This window comes from Typopeltis vanoorti, chromosome 17 (genome assembly GCF_054136105.1).
Source record: "Typopeltis vanoorti isolate ZY-2024b chromosome 17, IOZ_Tvanoo_1.0, whole genome shotgun sequence".
NCBI classification, from domain to species: Eukaryota; Metazoa; Arthropoda; class Arachnida; order Uropygi; family Thelyphonidae; genus Typopeltis; species Typopeltis vanoorti.
Genome location: NC_143565.1, coordinates 95,147,332 through 95,174,635, shown reverse-complemented (window position 1 = coordinate 95,174,635; position 27,304 = coordinate 95,147,332). Strand labels below are relative to the sequence as shown.

The following is a 27,304-nucleotide window of genomic DNA, read 5'->3' as shown; positions in this document are numbered from 1 at the left end:
TGAGAGGAGATTCCTGTCTTTTGAAATGAAAACTTACAGAAGACTTTTGAGAATTTCCTATACCACTCACAAAACCAATGAAAATGTCTGAAAACTGATTGATTCAATAGACGGGAGAAGAAGGGAAAATATTTCTGACAGTCATCAGAAGAAGACAGATGAAATGGTTTGGACATGTGGAGAGGGCTAATGGCATTCCAAAGCAAGCACTAGAAGGAATCGTTCTGGGACCGACCTCGATTAAAATGGACTGATAATATCAAAAAATGGACAAATTCCTCCCTTTCTCAACTGACATCAAGAACAAGTGACCGAGATGATTGGAGGAGGCTAACAAAGAATATCACCTACCAGCCATGAATGACCCGACGGTCCATCTAGGACTACAGGAGAGAAGAAGAAGAGTTAATTATAGAAGTATGCTATAAGTACTGTAAGTGCTCACAAAGAATTACTTATCCTGGTCACAGGAATTTCTTAATGAATATTGTCTAAAACAAGTCCTATAAAGCATTCTTTTTTTAGGTAGCTCAATAATTACTGAAATATAATACCTAAAATACAGTTATTTTACTATGTTCAGTGCAAAACAACACACATATATAAAAATATCTATTTATCCAAATCATTTCCAAGTGCATTTAGATGTATTTCCTCTAGACTCGAATCAGAATGTAAAAATTCCTGAGTGATAAGTTGTGGGATATCAGATTACATCCAAATCAAAATAGTGATTAGAACTGCACTCCATCTGAATTAGAAATTAAAATAAATTAACTGAATGAACTAAAATGCAGTAATATATCAATCAATATCAAAACAACATAATTACAACCCCCCCCCCCCCCCAATTCCTCCTCCTATCTTCTCCATGTATTATGGCATGTCAATTGAGTGCGTTATTCTGGCCAGTTTGCCTGTTTTGTGAGAAGAAAAATATTAGGGGAGGAAAAAAATATGTCTTAGCATCTCTCTTATGCAAAGGAATTATTTTGCCCTCTTTCCATCCTGTGGAACTTTGCCATGTAACAAATGAGACCAACTAACTCATCATCAGACAAAAAAGGAGGCTGATAAAAGGTTCTCTGCATCCTAAATGGGATTCAAACCCTAGTCTTTCCAACCAAAGAGCATCATCAAAATTGACTAGGTAAAGGCTCATCCCCTCCACCTTTACCGTGGGTAGGCTAAGAGTGACATAATTACCAAACTTATGTGCATATATTACTTTATTTACCCCTGCAGACAGCAAGCTTCAATAGATAGTAAAAACATGCATTTATTACAATGTGTGAAAACAGAACCTATTACTGCAATGGAAAAAATGGCATTTCATCTATGTTAGCAGATAAATTAAACTTTTTTTTTTTTTTAACTATATAGAAAAGCATACACTATGTCGCAAAAATTATACAGACATCAAGTATTTCATAAACCCATTTTTTTGTATATCTCAATATGCTGTTGGCTTAGTTCTGGTTGCAAGTTCATGAAAGTCTTCTTAGATGTTCCATGAAATCAATAATAGTTTCTGTAGTGAAATTGGGCATGTTGATCTCATCTTCAACTGACATTCTAACGCTTCCAAATGGTGCTCTGCACTTCATTTCCTCAAACCATATCAGCACAGCTTTTGCACTGTGATATAGTGTATTATCATGCAAATACTCAACTGGGTTGTTTTCAATGTACTACAATAATGGGCTAAGCTTGAAAGAAGTGTCTCCAAAACATCACTGCAACCATACTTAAAAGATGACACTAAAATAAAATATTATCCACCACATCCCCAAACACATCCATTTCATCTGAAGATATGCATTGCGATTTATAACTCCACATGCTATGACAATATGCCCAAACCCAAGCACTGTTCACAACAGGATGAGGACTGGCTTATACACACACCAGTCCTTCCATTAAACCCATGCTATCAAATTCAGTATGTAATGTTCTGGTGCAAACCTCTGGGACTGTGGTATCTTCAACTCCCGGTTAAGAGAATCCACTGATATATAATGGGAGCAATGCACAACTCTTTCTAGCACTTGCCAATATCTTATGTGTGTAGCCTGCTTCACGAGTTTCTTTAATTTTTTCTACTGTCAGTGATATCACACCAGTTAACTTTAAACCATCCTCATCATGTTGTGAACAGTGTTTGGGTTTGGGCATATTTATTTGTGATTCAATAGCTTTTTCAATTCAATTCCTGCCTTTGCTATAAAGTTTGTCACTTATATGCAGTATTTGAGAAAAACAGCAAGTATTTATAAATTTTTTTTTTTTTTTAACAGTGTATTGAATAAATATTATTGAGAAGTTTCCTCCTATAAAAAGTTTCTCTCATTCATCCTATGAAGGATAACCACCATCTGCCTTTTGCAATCCCTTGAAGATGCAAAATTCTATACTACAAAGTGGAATTACAATTTCCATCAGCCTAAATGAATACAAAAGACACATAAACAATACATAAAAAGTACATTTTTTGTAATAGACAGTACACATTTAAATTCTGCATTGTTATTTTTCATGTTATTGCAAATTCCTGATGTTAACAGAATACTGAGAATAAAAACTACTTGTCTATTATGTTTTTTACCTATAATCTGCAAATCTCTCACTTTGAAAGTGCAACACGATCAACACATTAATCCAAAAGTTAAGACAAAACTGAATAACAAAGATAACCTAAAATTCAGTACCTGTCAGTACAGTCTTTTTTATTTGGTTTTTCTTCTTCATTTTTGTAATTATCCCTTGAATTATACGAGCTGCTATATATCTGCTGGAAGTCGAATTCATCATCACTAACATCTGAAATTCTATGGAAAGATAAATTAAATTAGTTAGTTAACTAATATTAGTTTAAAAATTCTTAAATATGTAGGGTTGTACCATCATTAAGATGACCAGAAATACTCAAATGCAAAAGGTATAAAAGTTTTGTAGTGGTAACACTCTGAAACTTTTATGGATGACTGGAGTAAAGCTTAGATAGTATCCATGTATAAAAAAGGAAAATAAAACTGAATATGAGAATTCCAGAGAATTTTCCTAAAGAGAGTTCTGGTAAGATTTATACAAGTATACTTGAGACATAGCTAAGAAAAATTGTGGAAGGGAAGTTTAGAGAACAAGCTGGTTTCAGGCCAAACAGATTGTTAGGATTACATTTTTACTTTACAGCAAACAAATGAGAAATCATAGGAATAAGGATATGTATATAAGGTTTTGTAGATCTGAAAAGGGCATATCATAATATACTACTAAGAGAAAAGCTGCTAAAATCATTAAAATTATATGGTGTAAATAGGAATCATATCAAGCAATGCATGGTTTGTATTTGAGTGACAGGTCAGTAGTTAGATGGTTTGATGATAAATCAGATGTGAGACAAGGGTGCATGAATCTGATATCAAAATTGGAAGTGTTAATATCAGCTCTTTAAATTACGCAGACAATATTATGCTTCTAAATAAACCCAGTACAGCAACTTAAATGGTGGTGCTTTTTTATTCAAAATTTATACAAACAGTCGTTTGTATAAATTTGCACTTAACTATACGCTTTGGCTATCTTACTTGGTTTCCCACTCTTAAGTTCGCATTTATTTAGGAACAGTGCATTGTAAAATAAACAATCAGGCGGCACTCCATTGACATATAATTAAAACACATTTTACTTACAATAAAAACAAAGTACATTAAATAAGCGATAGGGAGGTTACTCTCTCTACCTATCCTTATACTTTTGGTATAAAGAAACAAACTTTCCCTTTTCAATATTAAATAACTATACAATATAATTACTCTGTTACTTTTCTGCTTAAGAAAATCAAATTGCCAAGACTAATTTACTCATAAAGAGATTAGCTAGCTATGGCAAGTCATCTTACAATTTATATTCCAGTTAACAACAAATCAGAGTACTCTCTTATAGATATTTCTTATCAGTCCACCCATGACATATCTCTTAGATTACAAAAGAATGTACATAAAAAGATGGGACACACTTACAGAGGCTCTTTGTCATGACACCTTCCAAAAGGTCCTGCATCAAAGTCTCTATGGTTTTTCTTTCATCTCAGGCTTTAGGTTTCCATTTGGAGAGAGTCTTGCTTCAAGGGGGCGTTTCATCAGAATATTGGCGGTCTTGGACTGCAATCTTTCCGGTACTCAAAAGCTCAAGCAAGAAGTTTCAGCATACAGGCTTGAAGATCACTCTGCGGCTTTTGGCTTCGGATGACTTCCCGCAGCACTAGGACATCCGACTGGCACTTGGCATCAGCTGTTCTCCCAATTTTTCCACTGGCATGGGTTCGACATAAAGTCTGGTCCTCTGGGTCCGACTGCTTCTGGTTCTCTGCCAACTGCCTCTCTTTGGTAACAGCACTTCGCCTCTCTTCTTGGTAACTGCACCTTGCCTCTGCTCTCTCAGCAACTGAATCTCGACTCCCCTCTGTTGGCAACTGGACCTCGCCTCTCCTCTCTTCAGCAACTGGATCTCGTCTCTCCTCACAATGTTCGGCTCAGTCCCCTTTTATTTTCGCCTTCTCGGGACCTTGCACCAAGGGTTGTAAACCCCAAAAAAAATCGGCAATTCTCCTTGTTCTTTTTGATAAGGCCGACCCGTTCTTTTTTTTCCTACGTGCACACTTTTTTCCTTGTCTTGTCGGGTAGCGGAAACTTCTTTGAAACTAGCGGATCTCTTTGATACCAACTTTGAAGGTGTTCATGCGCAGAGTTCGCAAAAAATTTTCTCACACACTTAATCGTAAACAACTTTCTTGTGCTCTTATACATAGCTATTATACAAAGTTCCGATGGGCAAAGCATTGCCTTTGTTTTTGACATTCTAGAAACTTTAGTTAAAACAGTAAATACAATCAATTCCCATAGGGTTATTTACATTAATATTTAACATTAAATACATAGAGACAAACAAGGTTATTTTTGTAACATTCTCATGAGACTTGACCTCTGTAAAAATTGATGTAAAGCGCTTTGGTATTTCTATGCTATATTGAGTTTTACACAATCACTCGATTAATGCGCTCCCCGATTAGTGGTTTTCGATTAGTGCGTCTATCTTAAAAATAAATGTTACAGATTTTAAAAATTTTCGATCTATATATTTTTTATGGCTAACTATTTAAAAAATCACTTACCAGGATGAAATAATTTAGTTACCGATTTGAAACATTTTACAAAGTCATTTTTTAATGGCATACTACACTATTTCCATGTATACTGTGTTCCAAATTTACGGCCAAAATTTATGTCGTCTGCTTTACATAGCATTTTGCTGACCATATCATGTGCAATTGTTTTCCTTACTTTTTTATTTTAAATTATTTTCCTAACCTTTAATCATGAGTAAAAGAATTAGTGAGCAAAAAAAAAGAAGTGTGAAAATGATTCGAAAAGTAATCTGATTGGAAGAAAAACTTGAAATAATAAAGAAAAATGAACAAGGCGATTCCAGAGCAAAGATAGGATAAAAACAAAAAAATGAGTGAATCAACTGCTGAATACAAAGATAAAGGTAAAGCTGCTTCAAGTTCATCATGCATGCGCTCGAAATCAAAGTATTATAATGATTGAATTAGAGAGACTTCATTTTATATGGATCGAAGATTGTAACCAAAAACAGATCCCGCTAAACACTGGCCTTATTAAATCAAAAGCATTATCTCTTTGTAACCTGGAAAGAAAAGGCTATCAATGATGGAAAAAAAAGAAGAATTCCACGTTAGTGCTGGGTGATTTGAGCGTTTCAAAAACAGATATAGCCTACATAACGTTCTAATCACAGGAGAAGCTACAAGTGCAGTAAGGAGATATTCAGAGATTTTGAAGAAAATTGTGTAAAAGGAAACTATTGTGATCAACAAATATTTAATGTCAATGAAACCGGCCTGTTTTTGGAAGTGAATGCCTTCCAAGACTTTTCTAGCCATATCAGAGAAATCTCAGTCTGGTTATAAAGTCGCAAAGTCGAATGAAATTACTGCTAGCAATATGTGAGCCGTTTGGAAGCACATTCTTTCATGTTGTGCAAATGATTTTAGAAGCTTTTCAAATGAATCTAAGTTAATTAAATCTCATTCTGAGAAGTTGAGTGATTCTGACCACACAGACACAAAAAACATCATCCTCAATGGAGAACTTATAGAACGAATAAAACATTTCAGATATTTAGGCATGATCTTTAAGCGAAGATGCAAATTAAATACGAAAATAACAGAATTAACAAATCTGGTATGGTAGGAAGTCAACTGAATAACTTTATAAGGAATAAGAGACAAGTTAGTCAAACACTGAATTAGCTATATACAAGATAGTATTCAAACCAATTTTAACTTATGGATCTGAGAGCTGGGTTAGAAACATTTGATTAAAGACTGGAGATCACAGATATGAGAGTTCCGAGAAAGATCAGGAGTGTGAACAGATGGCAGTGTCATATTAAGAATGAAATGCTAGCATTCAGGAATGTGTTAACAAATTTCAAGTGATATGGTCACTTAAACAGAATGGAAGAGGAAAGAAAGGTAGTAAAACAAGTGTTCTTTGCCAGGATGGCAGGAAAAACACCCACAGAAGGACCAAAATTTAGGTGAACTGACATTAAAAAAATGCCTTAAAAAACAGAAATATAATATCTGATAATATCAGAGCATTGACAAATAACAGATTCATTTGGAAGGAAAATTATTGATAGAAAGTTAGTAATTATGTAATATTTTATGTAGTACAATCATAATTTTCTATACACTCCCCCCCCCCACTCCGAGGGTACAGATGAGGAATCTGATGATGAAATATACAAGGTATGTTTAGTCATTTATTTTTATTCAAAACAAAAGAAAGAAAAGAAAAAAATATTTTCTTAATATGGTTTATCTGTGAAAAGACTAGCATCTGCGTTTAATTTCTACAATTTTAAAATTAAAATTTGGAGAAATTCTGATTTTAAGCAAAAAAAAAAAAGGGGGGGGGGACAATTAAGAATTTATACCTTACAAAGAAACAGGGAGAGGAGATCTTTTCTAGGTTAAAAAAATATATATAAGAAGCATTTAAATAAATATTTGGTTGAAACATATCATTTACTGGTGGATATTCTCAAGGAGTATACCTCAATAACAGTCTAAGATAATCAAGATTTTGCAATTATTTCCATAGAGCAGACTTCCAAATTGATCTATTACATATTGGAGCTGTGCCGATCAGTATTTACATTTTGATCTATTAAAAAACACTTCTAACTGCATAAATACCTTTTCTTACATAAACAGATGTGTTCTTTTTTTTAGACCTTTCCCACGTAATTATTATTACAGGCTACTTCAAGGAGTTCTTAGACTCATCGAAGAAGGCCCTAAACATCATGTCAAGAACTATCCAACATTTGCGCAGTATATACTTTGCACTAATTCACAGACACGGCCCACAACAGACTCAGGCAACCTATTCCACTCATTCACCACTCTTCAAGCAAAAAATCTAGTTCTAACATTTAATAATCTAATATCTAACCCTTGATACTACACTCTTACTCAGCTTCCATGGGTGGCTCCTCGTTCTCCCACCACCACACCTGTTCTGAAAAATTTGCTCTGAATTAATCTTGTAAAATCACCAGTAATTTGTATGAATCAATCAAATCACACCTTTTCCACTATCAACCTGTTTCTGCAACCCACAAATCTTCAACCGGTTCTTGTACAGTTCATTCCATAGATCAGCTCTTACCTCTGAATCCATGTGTTGAGGCTTAAGTGATGAGAAAAATTCATGTTCAAAAATTCCCAAATTTTAGAAGTTTTATGCAACCGTATTTTACTAACGTAAATGTATATCTGCATCTGCACTTTAAATTAGTTTGATTCCTAAGTGCAGATGCAGATTCAAAAACCAGTCTTTCTTTTTTAAATTTACTATAGTGGAGCATGGTGGTTTTTTTCCAGGAGACCTTGTGGGTTGTATCCAAAACATGGTCTGCAAGGCCAGATTGACCATAATCGTGATTGCAGATGTATGACGTGTTCTTCTAACCAGATGGTTGCCAATCTGCCTGTCTGTCTGAAGTAAGCAAGCTTACAGGAACAAGGTACTCTATATACTCCAACCACTGAGAGAGGAGGAAGCTGATTTTTGGTGAAACGGATAAGGATAGTAAGCGGTGGGGCTTAAAAGCTGTATGGAGGTTGTACTTTTTTAACGATCTAGCTATTTTTTCTGATGTGCCACAGATGTAAGGTATGGTAATGGTATTTCATCCCCCCCCTGGATATACGGTTTACCTAAAATCCACAAACCTAATTCTCCCCTGAGACCTATAGTAGATGCCACTAATGCACCTTGCTACAAATTGTCAAAGCAGCTATCTAACTCTCTGACCCTCTTCACTGGTCTTACCACATCTTATGTAAAAAACTCTACCCACTTTAAAAAGTTAATTGAAAAATCTTACTTTAAATAATACAGACATATTGGTCAGCTTTGACATCTCGTTATCAAAGTCACCCAAATATTCCCCTAAATGACACCTTAACACTCTTAAAAAAAGTTTTTCCTTCTGATATCTTAGAGCTCTTTTCCTCTGCCATCAATTCTGGTTATTTTTCTGGGAAGAACAAAATCTACAAACAGATAGAAGGAACTGCCATGGATTCCCCTCCCCTCTCACCCCATCTTGCCAATTTTTACATGAAAATTTTGAAAAATGAGCCATAGACTCTTCCCCTCTAAAACCTTCTATCTGGCTAAGATATGTAGATGATGTGTTCTCTATTTGGCCTCATGGCCCAGATACATTAGATTCCTTCCTCAGTCACCTCAATAGCCTACATCAAAGAATCCAGTTTACGATGGAAAAGGAAAATAACAATAGTTTGCCCTTTCTTAGACACCTTAGTAACATGCCTTCCTAATGGTAACCTTTCTTTCCCTGTATATAGAAAACCTACTCATACAGGCAGATAAATTCACAACCTCTCCCACCACTACCCCTCTCAACAATATGCCATTATTAAAACTCTAACCAATAGAGCCCACAATCTTTGTTCCAGTGAAACAGCCCTTTCAACCGAAATGGCCCAGATACATTAGATTCCTTCCTCAGTCACCTCAATAGCCTACATCAAAGAATCCAGTTTACGATGGAAAAGGAAAATAACAATAGTTTGCCCTTTCTTAGACACCTTAGTAACATGCCTTCCTAATGGTAACCTTTCTTTCCCTGTATATAGAAAACCTACTCATACAGGCAGATAAATTCACAACCTCTCCCACCACTACCCCTCTCAACAATATGCCATTATTAAAACTCTAACCAATAGAGCCCACAATCTTTGTTCCAGTGAAACAGCCCTTTCAACCGAACTCAAACACAACACTTTCCTTTCCAATGGCTACAGTGATTACCGAATTAAAAAAATAATCAAGTACTTCCCCATTCCCTGACCACCTCTTCAAAAGGAAGAGGTGGTCAGGGAATGTGTGGGCTCTATTGGTTAGAGTTTTAATAATGCCATATTGTTGAGAGGGGTAGTGGTGGGAGAGTTTGTGAATTTATCTGCCTGTATGAGTAGGTTTTCTATATACAGGGAAAGAAAGGTTACCATTAGGAAGGCATGTTTCTAAGGTGTCTAAGAAAGGGCAAACTATTGTTATTTTCCTTTTCCATCGTAAACTGGATTCTTTGATGTAGGCTATTGAGGTGACTGAGGAAGGAATCTAATGTATCTGGGCCATGAGGCCAAATAGAGAACACATCATCTACATATCTTAGCCAGATAGAAGGTTTTAGAGGGGAAGAGTCTATGGCTCATTTTTCAAAATTTTCATGTAAAAATTGGCATGATGGGGTGAGAGGGAGGAATCCATGGCAGTTCCCTCTATCTGTTTGTAGATTTTGTTCTTCCCAGAAAAATAACCAGAATTGATGGCAAAGGAAAAGAGCTCTAAGATATCAGAAGGAAAAACGTTTTTTAAGAGTGTTAAGGTGTCATTTAGGGGAATATTGGTAAACAATGAAATGATGTCAAAGCTGACCTAATTTAAACAAATATGGTTGCATAAAAAACTTCCCAAAATTTGGGAAACATTAATTATCAGAGTCCCTCTTTACATCCTAGGTCACCTGCAAATGCCCATAGAGGGCACACCACCTAGATAGGACTTTAGTTTCACTCACTCACTTGTTTTGCTTATCATTGTATTGTATTTGTGTGTATTGTTACAAAAAGTTTTTTTGTAATCCCTGAAGATCTCTTTGTGATTGAGACAACATATTGGAAGCATTAAAATTAGTTTTAATCTTTTCTCAGTGCTGATAATATTCCATTAAACCTCCAACATGAATGGCTTCTGAATCCTCTCTCTACCTCCTCCACATCACCAAGAAATCCTGGCATCCAGATCTGTGCACAGTAGTCAAGATGGGATCTTATCAAGACTTGATAAAGAGGAACAATAACCTGCTTGTCTCTGCTCATCAAAGTATTCTTCAGTAACCAAGTGATCTGATTTAGCCACTTTTGCTATGTGCCTCCTAAACTTCAACTCCCTATCCACCAACACTCCCAAGTCTCATGTCTTCATGAATTTCCTGTTCCACTGATGTGGAACTACCACTGATAATCTTTTCACGGATTATCAGCAGATGATGCTGTGGAAGGAATACCATGTGCATAAGGATGATTATGTTAGGAAAGTTATAAGCAGCAGGCTAGAAAAGTCACAACTGTTGTAAGGAAAGCTAAGCCTGAGTACAAAAAGAAACAGGCTCTGCACACTAAAAGCAACCCACAAGAATTCTATCAATATGCTGTAAGTAAAAGAAGAATGAATATGAAAGAATAACTCTTCTAAATGCAGATGGCATTGGGGGGGGGGGGGGGGTGACAGATGCAGAAGTTGTTCAACTAACGAGTGCCCATTTTGTTAAAAGCTGTCAACCTAGTGTATGCGACATTGAGCTCACTGCTACCTCCTCACTGGATAAAGAAACTCAAGTGTATGAGGTCGAGGTATTAGAGATGTTGCACAAACTGAATAGGAATTCAGCAATAGGAAGTAATTGGAATATCTGCATGGGTGCTAAAAGAGTGTTCAGCTGAATTGGCTATTCCTTTGACCAGGGAAGGGATGGAAAGAATTTGGTAATTCCATTGCACAAGGGTGGTGCAAAGACCAATGATCCAACTATTGACCAATTAGTATCTCAGGAGTGGTGGTGAAGATTTTGTAAAAATTGGTTAGGGATTGCATTCAGAAATGGGTTGACAGTGAATCTGTACTTTGCAATGAACAGCATGGGTTTACTAAGGGATGGTCATGTTTTAGCAACTTGCTAACATTCTATAATAGTGTTACATTGAACTAGACAAGGGGAATTGATACATGATACTTTTGGATTTTGCTAAGGCTTTTTGGACCGAATGGAGCATGATAGACTGTTGCATAAATTGAAGAGTATGGGTTTGGATTATAAAATATTAGCATGGATAAGAGAATGGCTGATGACAGATATCAAAAAGGATTCATGGACAATTCACCCCAAGAAAATTCATTGTGCAAACTATTCATCGTGCAAAAATTCACCATGGATAAAATTTGCTGAAAATGTTAATCATTAGAAAAAACTCTGAAACAATATTGCATTGATACCAATATATGAAAAGTAAATGCAGTGCAAGATAAATTTTAAATATATTTTTTTATGTATTTATGTATTATTTATTTAGATTTTAATTTGACTTTCATCATCATCAAATTCCTGCCATGTACCCTCAAGGGGTGTACAGGATATGATAGTACTACATGAAAAAAATTACATCATTACTAACTTCCTATCTACAAATTTCCTCCATATCAGTCTGTTACTTGTCAAGACTCCAACATTATCAGATCTTATATTTCTATCGTCTAAGGCACTTTGTACAGTATCAATCCACCTATATCTTGGTCTTCCTCTGGGTCTTTTCCCTGCCAACCTGCAGAGAACATTTGTTCGGCCAATCTTTCCTCGCCCATTCTGTTTAAGTAACCATACCACCTGAGATTAGCTCTGCTAACGCATTCCTGGATGCTGACAATGTCAAGTTCTTTCCTAATATCCTCATTTTTAATATGATATTGCCACTGATGCCATCAGTTCACGCCTATAATCTTTCTCAAGACTCTCATATCTACGGTCTCTAGTCTTTGGTCATGTTTTACTTCTGACCCAGCTCTCAGATCCATAAGTTAAAACTGGTTTGACACTGTCTTGTACACAACTAATTTAGTGTTCCGACTAATTTCTCTCTTATTCCATATGAATTTATTCAATTGACTTCCCACCATACCAGCTTTGCTGATTTTGTTGTCTATTTCTATATTTAATTTACCATCTTCACTAAAAATCGTGCCAAAGTAACTGAAATGTTTTACTTGTTCCTCAGGTTCTCCATTCACAACACAGTTGACATTTTCAATGATTCTGCCTATTTTCATTGTCTTTGTCTTTTTGTTGCTGACCTTCATACCATATCTATTACAACAGTTATTCAATTTAGTCAGAGAATCTTGCAGACTTGTAGCGGATTTATTTAGAACAAGCAAAGAGCTGACATTAACATCTTCAATTTTGATATCATGTTTAATACCACTTTCCTTCATGATGTGATCCATATAGATGATGAATAACAGAGGGGATAATGTACATCCTTGTCTCATGAAAGGAAATAGTATCATTCTATTCATTCGCTCTACTGATTATCGTGCATATCAAATTTGCATTAAGTGAGGTTTCCCTGTATATATCTTGTTTCTCAAGTGAATTTATGACAATGTTTATGCTTAAAAAAAAGTGTTAGTAAGTCTGTATCCATTTCTAGTGTATGTAGTTTCATCATTTGTTCCTATATTTATACCAAGTGGAACATTCCCTACTCAGGCATTAAAACCTCCCATTATTAGTAGATAATAATTCAGGTTTTTTTTTTTTTTTTTTTTGTTGTTGTTGTTGTTGTAAATCTGAATAAGCGGCACTGTTATCTTCCTCTCTTCCTTCCCCTCTGAGGCACCAATAACTGTCAAGAAACCACGACTTATTTGTAATCTTAGTTCTAGAATTCTCTTGCTCCAGTATTTATAATGGTTTTTTTGTTGTTGTTTTTTTAATTGATTTGTGAATAAAGATCATTACTGCTGCTTTTGTTCTTTCTTCCTTTTTTAACTCCACTGTAGATATATGTATAATTAATTGTTCTTTTTTCTGTTATTACTGCTAATCTGATATTTCTTTCTATTTGGGTTATATCTAGATCTTGGTATTTGTGATGGATAGTCCTGATATTCCAAGTTGCAACATTTCAGATATTTTTTATTATTTATATATTTTCATGCTTTTTCCTTTCCTTATCCTGCTCATATCTGTTAACCTGTCCAAGTCATTTTCCTAAGTGATAGTCCAGTTACTTCTTTCCTGAGACTTTCGAGTAAGAAAAGATTCAGCTATGTTGGTTACTGATCATCTGCAGCCTAGTATGGTGGTGGGGCTTCAAACTTCTCCTGAGTCTTCCTTCTCTCATTTATACCTCATTAAGCTTCCCACCACTGGGGCTATACCCAATCTTCCACTTGGTTTTTCAGGCTACAAAGTGGCTGTAACCTCTGAATGGCAACAGTTGCGCAATGCATGCTTTAATATCATGTTTAGACAGATCATCTCTGTGTTGTACACCTCCCAAGTAAGCAGATCTTTCTACTATTTCAAATTTTTCATCATTAACTGAAATTTTCGTAGGCTTATTGCCTGAAGACATTCTTTTTGATTTGTGAATGCTGCTACATTAGAGTGAATGGTAAGGCTTGATGGTAGAAATAAGACGGTACATATCTTGCAGTGAAGCAACAAGGAGTATAACATTACAGGAGGACAAAGACATGCCACAAGTGTCTACATTCACATGTACATAGTGATGGATACCTGGACTCAGAACTCAATAGGAGGATCCAATTTTAGGTGAATAAACTGGAAGAAGCTTTCAGGTATCTTGTGTGATAGAGAACTGTCTAGCATGATAAAAGGAAAGGTCTACAAAAATGGTACTAAGGCCAGCTCTGATGCATGGTGATGTATTAGTGAGACCTGCAGATGACTAAGAGATGGAGAGAAGAGAATGAATGCAGCTAAAATGAGAATGCGGAGAATGTAAGGGGTATAATGAGATTGGACAAGATCAAAAATTCACTGATCCAGGACACAATGAAGGTAACCCAAGTATCCAGGAAAATTAGGGAATCAACGCTGAGGTAGTTTGGTCATGTTATGAAAAACAGACTAGCAAGACAAAAGCTATGTGGAAAGGAGAGTGCTGGAAATGAAACCACCAAGCAAAAAACATAAGGAGAGATATAAACAATGATGGCTGGGCAGCTTGAGAGGGGACCTCCAAGACCTTGGACTAGAGGAGAACACTGCCTTAGACAGAACTAAGTGGAGGAATTGATTAAGTCCTTGTCTTACATTTGATGTAAAATCAGGTGTAACACAAGGATGTACGTGATCTCCACTCTTATCCATCATCTATATATATTGAATTATCAAAGAAAGTGGCATTAAAGCTGGTATGAGAATTGGAGATATCAACTTAACTATTGCTTTGTGCAGATGATGTTATACTCCTAAATACATCAAGTGCAAGTCTACAGGATTCTCTGAATAAATTGAATAGCAGCTGTAATGAATTTGGAATGAAAATCAGCAATAAAAAGAAATACTATGAAAATAAGCAGAAACACAGAAAACTTCAGTTGTATTTCTCAATGGAAAACCTACAGAACAATATTTCAGCTATTTAGGTGCAGGTTTTAGTGAAGATGGCAAATTAAAATTTGAAACAGATAACAGAATAAGCAAAACTGGTTTTGGTGGGGAGCCAACTGAATAACTTTATTTGGAATAAGAGAGAAATTAGCTAAAACATTAAACTAGCAGTTTTAATTATCTGAGATTTAGCTAAAACATTAAACTAGCAGTTTTAATGGATCTGAGAGTTAGGTTAGAAATAATGCACTTCAGATATGACAGTTCTGAGAAAGATTAGGGGAGTGAACAGATGGAACAAATGGCAGAAGCATGTTAAAAATGAAGAAAATAAGAAGAAACTTCAAATTGTTAGCATTCAAGAATGTGTAAGCAGAGCTCATCTTAGATCTTATGGTCATAAACAGATTGGGAAAGAAGAGGTTAGAAACAGGCATTTTATGCCAAGATTACAGAAAAAAGCAACATTGCAGATTGATTTAGTCAGAAGTGCCTTAGAAGACTAAAATGTTACATTTGACAATAACTCAGTCAATAACCGACTAATTTGGAAAAATATTATTGACAGAATATTAGTAATAATGTAAACTTAATCATGTATTACTGTCATAGTTGCCTGTACAATCCTTAAGGGATTGTACAGGCATACTACATATCAGGAAAATTATGGTATTTAAGATTTTTTTTTTTTTTTTTTTTTTTTTTTATAATCGCTGGCATAAGTTATGAAGGCACCACTGAGTGTAAGGTATTGGATGGAGAAGATTTTCTTTGATCATCTCTGTTTGAGAAGAAAAAACTATAATCTATTCAAGAGAAAAAAAATAAAAATAAATTTTATGTCTACACCAATAATGTAAACAAATAATGTATTTTTATCCCTAGACTTAAGTCACATTTCCCTTGTCTGTCATAAAATTAAATAACTAGTCATTTAAATAAAAAAAGTATGAGTTTCATTTTTACTGAAAGAAATCTCATATGTTTATTATTATTAAAGAGAGAGAGAGACCTCCAAGAAGTCAGGGACTCATCAAGGGGATCCACATACTACATGCACCAGCTATCATACTTGTTCTTGAATTCATTCACACTGCTTGCACACCAACATCCAATGGCTATCCATTCCAATCATGCACCACTCTATGAGAAAAAAATTCAGATCTCACCCCCTTCTTAGCAGCTTTCATTCTCAACTTTCAAGGATGCCCTCTTGTCCTTTCCCCACCCTCTATAAAAATAAAAAATTCATCAACTGAAATCCTGTATGACCCTTTCAGAAATTTGTAAGGATATGCAAATTATCTTCATAATAAATATTTCACAATCCTGATATAATTTTTAACCTTTGCACCCTCTCTCTACTGTATCAGAATCATCATGGAAAGTCAGGATACCAGACCTGTGCACAAAAGTCCAAGTGAGGTCTTATCAAAGCTTTACAAAGAGGCAAAATGACTTCTTTATCTGGACATGTCACACACACACAGTCTTTCAGCATTGCAATTATTCTACGAGGAGTATTTGCAATCTTTGCCCTTGAACTTCAATTTCCTGTCTACTAAACCTTCAAGATTCCTAGCCTGATCAGTTTCATCTAGCATAATCCCAACAATATAATATGGTGTTCGATATCTAATCACACTGAAGTGCATGACGTTTCATTTACTACAATGAACTGACAGTCATTTTCATATGCCCATAATTCCATCTAGCCTATTCAAATCATTCTGCAAGTACTGCATATTAACCATATTCTTCAATAACCTGTCTATCTTTGCAGCATCAGCAAATAGCTGCATGTCACTTGTCAAATCCTTCCCAATGTCATTAATGTAGAGAGTGAATAATAATAGACCAAGAAGTGATCCTTACAATACACCATTGGTTACTTTAAATTTTGCAGACTCACGTTCCCACATATCACTTTTTTTTATCTTTCAGTCAGCCATACTCTTATCCAGGGCAATAGTTTATAACCCAATCCCACATTCTGTAGTTTATGTAACAGTCCTTTCATGCTGTATTCTGTCAAAAGCCTTGGCAAAATCCAAAAGCATCAATTGTATATCTGTTTCCATTGTTTGATTCAATGGTAACATTATTATAGAATGTGATCAATTTGCTAAAACATGACCTTCCTCTAGAAAACAGATGCTGTTCATTGCAAAGTAGATTCACTGTTAACCCATTTCTTGTTTTGCTAATCTTTCCCCTCCCATTCTGTTTAAGTGACCATAACACCTGAGATTAGCTCTGCTAACACATTCCTGGATGTTAACAATGTCAAGTTCTTTTCTAATATCCTCATTTTTAATATGATAGTGCCATTGATCTCATCTGTTCACACACACCCTAATCTTTCTTGGACTCTCCTATTTGTGGACTCTAGTCTTTGGTCAACTGTTTTATTTCTAACCAAGTTCTCAGATCCATAAGTTAAAATTGGTCTGAACACTGTCACAGACTATATAATTTCTTGTCAAAGCCAACTCTACTATACATAAGTGAAACATGGACCATAAAAAGGAAAGATGAAAAACGAATTCAAACAGCAGAAATGAAGTTCTGCAGAAAAACAGCTGGATATACCAAGTGGGACCACAAAATAAATGAAGAAATCTTACAATCCCTGAAAATAAAACCAATTAATTACTAAATAGCAGTACAAACAAAAATGGATAGAACATTTAAATCGAATGGACAACAGCAGACTACCAAAAATATTATACAGATAAAAAATAAGTGGAAAAAGAAGAATCGGAAGACCAAGAAAGAGATGGCATGAGACTGGAACAGGCCACTTGGCCTAAATTCCATGTTAGGAAGAAGAGCACCATCTTATATACAGCTAATTTAGCGTTTTGATTAATTTCTCTCTTATTCCATAAAAATTTATTTAGCTGACTTCCTGTGGCCACCATGGAGTACTGATTTTTCTATCCTTGCAAACAACCTCACCACATGCCTCTCTGGCTGAATCAAACAATGTTTTCTTCAGGGCTTGCCACTGAATCTCCAAGGTTTGGTTCCTGTTCTTAAACTCTCATTTTTTTTTTTTATAATGTTGGCTATCCATATGTGTATTTTAGTCTATAGTTCACATTTGAGAGATGCTCAACTTTTATTTGCTTTAAAACTTTATTACATGTTCTTCTTTTCAATATGAAATTCAATTTTATCCTGCTGAAGACTAAATAGTGATCACTTCCAATTTCAAATCCTCTGTACACTCTGGTGTCCTGCACCAGTGAGAAAACATCACTATCAACAATAGCATAGTCAATGAGATATTTCTTATTCTTTTCTTATTCCCTGCCTCTTCTCTCCATGTGAATTTAGGCACATTTTTATGTTGGAACATTGTGTTAGTAATACACAGCCCATGTCCTGACAGAAATCCAACAGATATTTGCTATTATATTATTAGCTTTGCTCTTTTCTCCAAATTTTCCTAATGTATTTCTGTATATCTGACAATCATTCCCTACTCTGCTGTTTGATTCCCAACAAGGACCAACTTTGTCAGGTCTTTAAAATCAAATGGTACGTTAGCTAGTCTCATATGGAGGTAGAAGGCTATTTTCTCCCAGAACCTAAGGTTTTTCATACCTCAGAATAGGCAAACCAATCCTATACATACACAGTTCTACAAGCATGAAATACTTACCTCTAGAGGAATACAGCAGAGGAATGGCAAGCCAGCTGCATTAAATTGCCTAAAGCTACTAATCAGGGACTTAACCTGCCTTGGATGGATGGAACATTTATGCAAAGACATGACAAATATGATATGCAGCAGATATAAAAGTTAATATACAGCTTTTCAAACCAGTAGTCAAGTTTCTCATTTGAACTAGACATTTCTGTCATCAATGCAAAGAAAAGTATTGTGTCTTTTCTTGATTTGTTGATAAATATACCAAGGAAACAAAATATGACAGAACAGTTCAACCAGGTGAATAAGGTAAGCATATCATTTCTTCTAAACATTTTCAGCAGCCAGAATCTTTCTCCACTGCATTATATACCAATAACAAAACACAACTGATGTGCGTTATTTCCTCCACATGTAAATAAATGATTTCATAATATTTTGTTTGTATATTATTTTACGCAATGATAATTTTCTTTAACACTCAGGTTCATTATATATGAACAATTAGAAAAGAACTTACAATTTTAAAATACAGATTCTCATAAATCCATGTTTATTTTTTGCCTATCTGCTAAAAACAGAATTTAAGTAGAAATGAAAAGCCAGAATTTTCTTTACAATATACAGCAGTGTAGCAATGCTACTGCTACACTGGATGAAAAGTTAGAGATTCATAAAAAATGAGGTTGAAGAACTGTTGCATAACCTGGATAAGAATTGGTCAATAGGGGCAGATGGAATATCAGCACATAGTTTGATTGTACAAAAATGATGCAAAAACTGATGTGTCAAAGTACTGATCTATCAGTATCTCCAGTGTGGGAGTGAAGATTTTAGAGAAGTTGGCAAGAACTCACATACAAAAATGGGTAGACAAACAAGCTATACTCTGCAAGGAGTGGCATGGGTTTACTAATGGAAGGCATGTTTTAGCAATTTGTTTATATTTTATAACAATGTTACACCCAAGTTGGATAAAGGGAATGGATACACTATGATAAGGTTGGACTTTATTATTATTAAGAGAGACCTCCAGGGAGTCAGAGACTCATCGAGGGAGGCCACATACTACATGCACAAGCTATCATACTCGTTCTTGAATTCATTCACACTGCTTGCAAGCACAACATCCAATGGCAATCCATTCCAATCATGCACCACTCTATGAGAGAAAAATCTAGTCCTCATCCCCTTCTTAGTGGCATTCATTCTCAGCTTCCAAGGATGCCCTCTTGTCCTTTCCCAACCTTCCATAAAATGAAAAATTCTATCAACTGAAATTCTGTATGACCCTTTCAGAAGTTTATGTCTCAATCATATCATCCCTCTTTCTCCTGTCTGCTAGTGTCTGCTAAGTTTTAGGCAAGTTTTGTAAATTAATAACTTAACATAAAAGAAATTTGATATCAACATTATTTGGAGAGTGAATGCGCAAGACAACAATAATGCTGATGACAATAACTATTGATTAAATAAGAATTCTTAATATTTATGTTAAACATACCTGTGAAAAAAAAAAAAAAAGATACATGAAAACCTACCTTGAAGAGTTTTTCTTTTTATTTCTGCTTTCCCATTTTTCTTTTCCACTGTCCCTTTCCTTGCGAGACTTAAAATGACAGTTAGATTCATCATCACTAGTTCTAAAAGAATTTAAACAAGCAAAATTACATTTTGATATTATGTTTGTCTACCAATCAAAACAAATGATGCAATGCAGTATATGCTCACTGGAAATTCAGTCACCATACAAACAGTTCATTAAAACACAAAATTCACTGAACTGGAAATCACTCCCAAAATTAGTTCTGTTATAATTTAAAAGTATGACATTTGTAGGTAACAATATGATTTTTCATCCCTTACTACAAACCTTCAGTGAGTTCCTTAAGAAATGGTCTTGGGGTAGAATCCTGTATTACACAATTTCACAGCAGGATATATATATATGATTATTATAACATTTCAGCTTTAAATATGAAGGTTTGAAATAAAACCCTTCTTCATCTTTTCATTTAGCACTGAAATTGAAATTAGTACTATTTCCATAAAAATAAAGAAAATTTTTTAACATGAACTCAACAAGAAAATTTCATCTAAACTATATGTGTATTTTTTTATGGCAGGCAATTCTGATCTTTGAAATTGTTAAATGAACTTTAATGAAATGATGTACCTACCTCTGAAGATTGCTTTAATGATTAATGTTGCTGAGACGATGTTATTCATTACTGCATCCACATTCAACCAAAGATAAAGATCTTTCTCTTTCCATACTAAATTGTGAATAATCAATTTAGCATGTCATAAAATGAGTTATTTTTTTCCCCTCCCCTGAAAGAGTTTTGGTTAATTAAATCTTATTTCCAATTCAAGAAATAGTTTAACAGAATATGCATTTTATATTAACCTGTAGCTGTTGTAATCTAACTATTCTTTAGAAAAAGCAAAGTTCTTTAAATGTTACTTATTATATATAGGAAGAAAAAAAAAGAAAGAAAGAAAAAGAATTCTATCAGCCACAGCAATTTCACCTTCAATATTGTTTTCTGTCCATTTTATGGAATGAAAACAACTGGAAACAAAAGTAAAAATAAAGGAGAATGGGATACTTTTTACTCTTTCTATACCCTTAATTGTATATTCCAAGAACTTTAACTAAACAACATTACAGAGTTGAATATCTAGGGCAGGTGTCAGCAAAGTGGTTGATATCGACCCTAGGGGTAGATGTGGCTATCCAAGGGATCAAAAGGGGATCAATAAACACCTAAAACGATTTTGAGTAACACCTAGTCATGCAACGTCAACTGGCTGAGCCAATGAGGGAGAAGCACACACTCTCCCCAATGAAGACATCTAGAACAGAGACAATCAGGGCTAGTATGCATTTATCGCCCATAGCTATCTGAGTGGTGTTCAGTGATCTAATAACTTTGAATTTACCGTGTAATTTTTTTAAAGTTTTAGCAACCATAATGGTGACCCCTGATAGTAAGAAGAGGTGCCGACCCTATGTCTTTTTATTTTTCTAACCGCCTTCTTTTGATTAGTTCCCATGTTGAATCTGATATTCATGGGTCTCTTAGTCTCCTAATTGAGCCAAGATACTTCTTGGCTGTATCATCACATTTACATCTTAGGGGACTTAAATGCAAAAGTGGGAAATAGTATAAGAGTTAAGTCAGAGTGTGGTATGTTTGGTCTGGGTGAACATAACACTCGTGGTGAAAGACTGTTGGAATTTGCCCATGCTAACAGATTAGTTATTACCAATACCTGCACCCCGCACAGATAGGCCTGAAGAAAAGAGCATAAACTACCACGATTGATACATTGGTAGGCTGAGCCTTAAGTCTAATAGAAAGTATTCCTATCATTAACAAAGTTATAACATTAAAAGTTATAAGGCTTCTTTCCAGAGCTGTCTTCAGTAGCATAGCTACCCCATGATTCTTTGAGTGATCACATGAGTAAACAACTAGCTTACCATCCTGTCTTTTGAAGTGACCTTCTCCATTCCATCTGGTCTCTGTAATTCCCAGGATGTCAATTTTATACCTATCCATCTCCTCACAGACAATCTCAAGAGTACATCTGTAGAACCTGAACATGGAATGTTCAGGTTCTACAGATGTACTCTTGAATGGAATGTACATGGAATGTAAAATTCCCTTCTAAGATTAATCCTATACCTCTGTGTTCCTCATTCATAATATCACTGACTTTTGTTGGAGATATATATTCCAATGCAAAAAAATTAATTCTCCAAATATTCAATTCTTAAGGCCTCATTCACTGCCCCATCTTTTTTTTTTTTTTTTTTGGTACTACACTTGAATCTAGCTATAGCAAACACCATCCCAACAAACTACCAAAAAGACCAAAGTACAACAGGCATAATGCTACTGTGAAGGAAAATCACTACAACAAACTTCTGTTATAAAACTATTTCTGGCTATAGAGCATGTTGTAGAATTATGGCTGAAGGTCAAGAGGCTAGTGCAGGGGACGGCAACATACGGCTCTTTTCGTTATTAAACAATCTATTTTTTAATAATGCAAAATGAATGTTATTTATTAAATTAGAAACTAAAAACCCTAAATATAGCATTTGCAATAAATTAAGGACATTTTATATTTAATCAAAGACGTTTTACATTAAGTCAAGGATATTTTACAATTGAAAATAGTACATGCGATGTTGAAAAATTTAATACTTTCATGTTTGAACTCTGAAATCATATGCGATAATCCTTCTTTACATTCGTCTTGGATTATCATGGATAATGCAAGAATTCATAAACCCACTGATTTGTCAAATATTTGTTTTAATTATTCATGCCAATTAAAATTACTTAAGTTATGTTTTATGTTGTTTTAATTTATTAAACCAAATACATTAGGCTAGCACATGTAGCGCTTGCCTGTCTGAAAGCGCCCATTGTCTTCACATATCGTATGTGGGTGTGGTATGTAAATCTGCTCATTTTGTTAAAATAAGTAATGGTTTTGTAGTGGACGTTGCAGTGCTCTCATTTACTGGTGACTGTGTTAGGTAACGTGAATATTGTAACATTAATTTAAATATTAATAAAATAAAAATATTTTTATAGTATTTAAAATGTCAAAGAAGAGAAAGTTAGAACAAGAAAATCGGGAGTTTAAAAGTGAATGGACCGAAACCTACGCATTTGTAGCAAATACAGCAGAATTTCTAATGTGTTTAATATGCCATGAAAAGCTTTCAAACAATAAAAAATCAAACATACAAAGAATTTTTTAAATAAACACGACACATTTGACAAAGCATATCCACTGGGAGATGAAAGAAAAAAGGCAGAAGAGCTGCAATGCAAAGTAAACCTAACTAAATGTTCATTTTCCAAATGGACATTTAGTAAGCATCAAGAAATACAACTATTGTATTTCTCGATGCTAACTAGTTTTGTGGCTGCTCAAGAAGTTGTTAAACGAGGAAAACCTTTTACAGATGGTGAATATGTGAAAAAATGTTTTATTAAAATGTCCGAATTTCTCTTCTGCGATTTTAAAAACAAAGAGGAAATAATTACAAAAATAAAAACATGCCATTATCTGCTAAGGTTGTAAGGGACAGAACTATATGAATGGCAGAAGATATAACAAATCAGCAGGTTACAGATCTAAATTCAACACAGGATTCTCCATTGCCTGTGACGAATCATGCAATGTGAATGACATTGCACAGATTGTACTTACTTGTAGATACGTAAACTCTCAAGAACCTCAGGAAGAATTACTCGATATACTGCCACTTACAGGACAAACTCGTGGAGAAAACATTGAATCTGCTGTTACCACTTGCTTGAAAAGTAAGGGTATTAATATTAACAAAATAATATCTATTGCAACCAATGGGGACACCGAGCATGAAAGGTACAAAAAACGATTTTGTTTCTTTATTTAAAAAACAAATTTTGCATGATATGTTTTCCTTTCACTGCATAATCCATCAAGAGATACTTTGTGCACAAACTTTTCCAAAAGAGATAACAGTAGTGATGGATTTGGTTGTAGAAATTGTTGTAGAAACAAAATAATGGCAAGACTGCTACATCATTGGCAATTTTGTGAACTTCTTAAAGAAATCAATTGCGAATATTCCAATCTCCTTTTGCATAACAGAATAAGATGGCTTTCCAGAAGTGAGGTGTTTACACGATTTGCCACCTGCCTTGGAGAGGTTAAGTTGTTTCTAAGACAAAAAGACCTTGAATATGCACAGTTAGAAGATACTCATTGGTTACAAAAATTCTACTTTATGGTGGATATGACTTCCCATTTAAATGCACTAAATAAGAAACTACAGGGAAAGGGAAATACAGCAGTTTTGCATTCAGAAGAAGTGATTTCGTTTGAACAAAAATTATATTTGTTTGAGACAGACTTAGAGAAAGGCACATTATTACATTTTCCTACGTTGAAGAAATATCAACAAGAACAAGCTGATAATTCCATAAATTTAACCTTTTTCAAAGAAATTGTGGTAAATATGCGACCTGAATTTAATGGGAGATTTGAGGAGTTTAGAAAGAACAAGGCAACTATGTCATTTTTATTGCAATCACCTGAAATTAATCCTGCCGAATTAAATTTTTCACCTTTTGCTGGAATTGATGAGGCTGACCTTCAACTTGAGTTAGAGGACCTGAAAACAAAGATTTGTGGAATTCAAAATTTAGAAATCTTGTAGCTGACCTGGAGGAGTTGGAAAGACAAAAATCTACCCTTGCAATACAACACAAATGGTCTGAAATAGAAGATCTTAAAAAGCAAGTTCAGATTGTATTTGACAAGCGGAAATGTTTACCGGACACTTACATTCAGTAAAAACATATGCATTTGGACTTCTATTGATTTTCGGATCGACATATTTCTGTGAGCAAATATTTTCTAATATGAATTTTATTAAAAGTAAGTTGAGAAACCAACTAAACAATGCGAGTCTTTCGTCATGTTTGAAAATGAAAATTACGGCGTACTCGCCGCATATTGAGAAACTATCCCAAGAAGTTCAACATATTTTAAATTTAAAAAAATTAAAGAAATAGGTATGTTATTGGATTTTATACATATTTTGTAAGGAGGAGGAAATCTTTGTTTTATATTTAATATTTTAAAATATCATATAATTTCGTGTGACATGCCACCCCTGTGTTTTACAAGTATGATAACGTGCTACTGTAAAAAAAACTGAATAAATAATTTAATTATAATATTTTTCAATGTAGTTTCTAAATTTAAAGCAGTGATGAGCAATTAAATAGTAAATCAAATACTTGGTTCAATCTGCATAAAGAATATTTTCTTTTTCTTTGATAAGAAAGTATTAATTTATTTTCCATTATTTAGGTATAATTTTTTAACCTGCACAAATAAATCCACATGTAAAAATCAACATTCATAAAATAGATTTTTAATTAAAATATACTAATTCTGCCGTACAAAACGAACACCATGGACCTCACGAAAAACCTGAGAGGGCCACATGCAGCCCTCTCAGGTTGCTGACCATTGGCTGCTCATTACTGCATGCGGCTCCCTAAATTTTTTTTTAACAGATATAATTTTAAAAATGGCTCTACATTCCAAAAAAGGTTGCCGACCACTGGGCTAGTATATTATGCCTATAACTTCCATGTGTTCTTATGGTCAAATATATTAATACAAGCTCTAAAAAAAAAACTGTCTTCTTGACTTCTGCATGAACAATTCATTTTCCACATTATTTTATGATAATTAGTTTTTCTACTTTCACAACCAAATAAATAAAATTGTTACATATGGTCTGCTAACACAATATTTCTGTATAAAAGATGTCAAAAAGAATTGTAACTTATAACTTATTAAATGCTGAAATAACATTATTTTAATAAAAATAGAAAGACTGCTGGTAAAGGAAAATTATTTTCAAACAAGGTTTAGCTTATGTTGAAATCCAATTTTACCATTGACTATCTGACAGAAATTATGCAGTTGATCAAAGACTGGATGCCACAAATGAGAGAAAATTAAAACAGTGAGCAGATGGCAACAGCACCAATAATAGGAGCACATACAGTACATACAATTATTCTTTCTTGGATAAAAATTGGTGTAGAGTTGTCTAGTGGAATTTTTTCTTTTTTTTTTTTTTCCTTCATATAAAACTCTGTAGCAATGGATTGAATTTTCAATTTCCTGACAAACTTTCATCGATCATTCGAGATTAGGTTTGCCGTTCAAGATTTTTTTTTTTTAAATTAACAGCAATTCTGAACATTTCATCCATTTCTTTGAGGGTAAATTCCTTCGGTGCCACGTCAATTCGTTCGTCATTATCATCAATTTGAGTATCGTAAGCAAGTTCTCTCTCTCGAGGTTAATTAGGTCATCATCATCCAGCTCCTTATCATGTGATTGAAGCAGGTCCTGAACATCACCTTTTTCAATTTCTTTTAGTCCTAGATCGAAGCCAAGCTTAGTTATGTCATCGATAACATGGATTACTTCATTTTCAAATCCTTTAAAATCATTTGCACAATGAGGAATAATCTTTTGCCATGCCGCTCTCAGGTTGCTAGACGTTACTTCACTCCATGCTTCCTTGACGTTCTCAATGCAATTTTTGATATTGAATGCCTTCCAGAATTCTGTCAAAGTCATGGCTTCATCTCCTGTAGTCTTTTCCATTGCTTGTGAAAAAGTTCTTCGTAGGTAATATGCCTTAAAGGATGCGATTACACCTTAACCCATTGGCTGGATGATGGAAGTGGTATTAGGTGGTAAATAAATAACTTTTACATTTTCGCACAAATCATTCAGTGCTGTTGGATGACTAGGTGCATTATCTAATATGAACAAGATTTTAAAATCAAGATTTAATGACTTGCAGTACCTTTCAGCTTCAGGACAAAAACAGTTTTTAAACCAATCCTCAAAAATAGTTTTTGTCATCCAAGCTGTTTCTATTGAATCTCCAATGAACAGGGAGAAAATTATTATCTGAACTTCTAAGCGGGCGACGATTTTGTGAATGATAAATAAAGAGAGGCTTCATCTTGTAATCTCACTGCCACATAGTAAAAGTTTTACACGCTCCTTCGAAACCTTGTAGCCAGGCTGCGATTTTTCATTTTTTGCTAAAAATGTTTTAGTGATCATTTTCTTCCATAATAAGCCTGTTTTGTCAGCATTAAATATCTGCCCATCGGTATAATTTCCTTCTTCAATGATCTGTTGCAATTCACCAGGAAATCTAGCTGCTGCTTTTTTTTTTTTTTTATCGGCACTTGC

General features: G+C 34.5%; 1 protein-coding gene across 7 annotated transcripts in view; it reads right to left on the bottom strand.

The window, feature by feature from the left end:
* Nucleotides 1–27,304, bottom strand: part of LOC150097660 (serrate RNA effector molecule homolog B-like) — a 335,617-nt gene that overhangs the window by 266,021 nt on the left and 42,292 nt on the right. For all 7 annotated transcript variants that reach the window (XM_090407120.1, XM_090407123.1, XM_090407118.1 and 4 more), the window contains 2 exons: nt 20,029–20,130; nt 2,709–2,828 (listed from right to left, as the gene is read on the bottom strand). In XM_090407120.1, the coding sequence (XP_090263246.1) occupies nt 2,709–2,828; nt 20,029–20,130 (222 nt within the window). The remainder of the gene's footprint in view (nt 1–2,708; nt 2,829–20,028; nt 20,131–27,304) is intronic.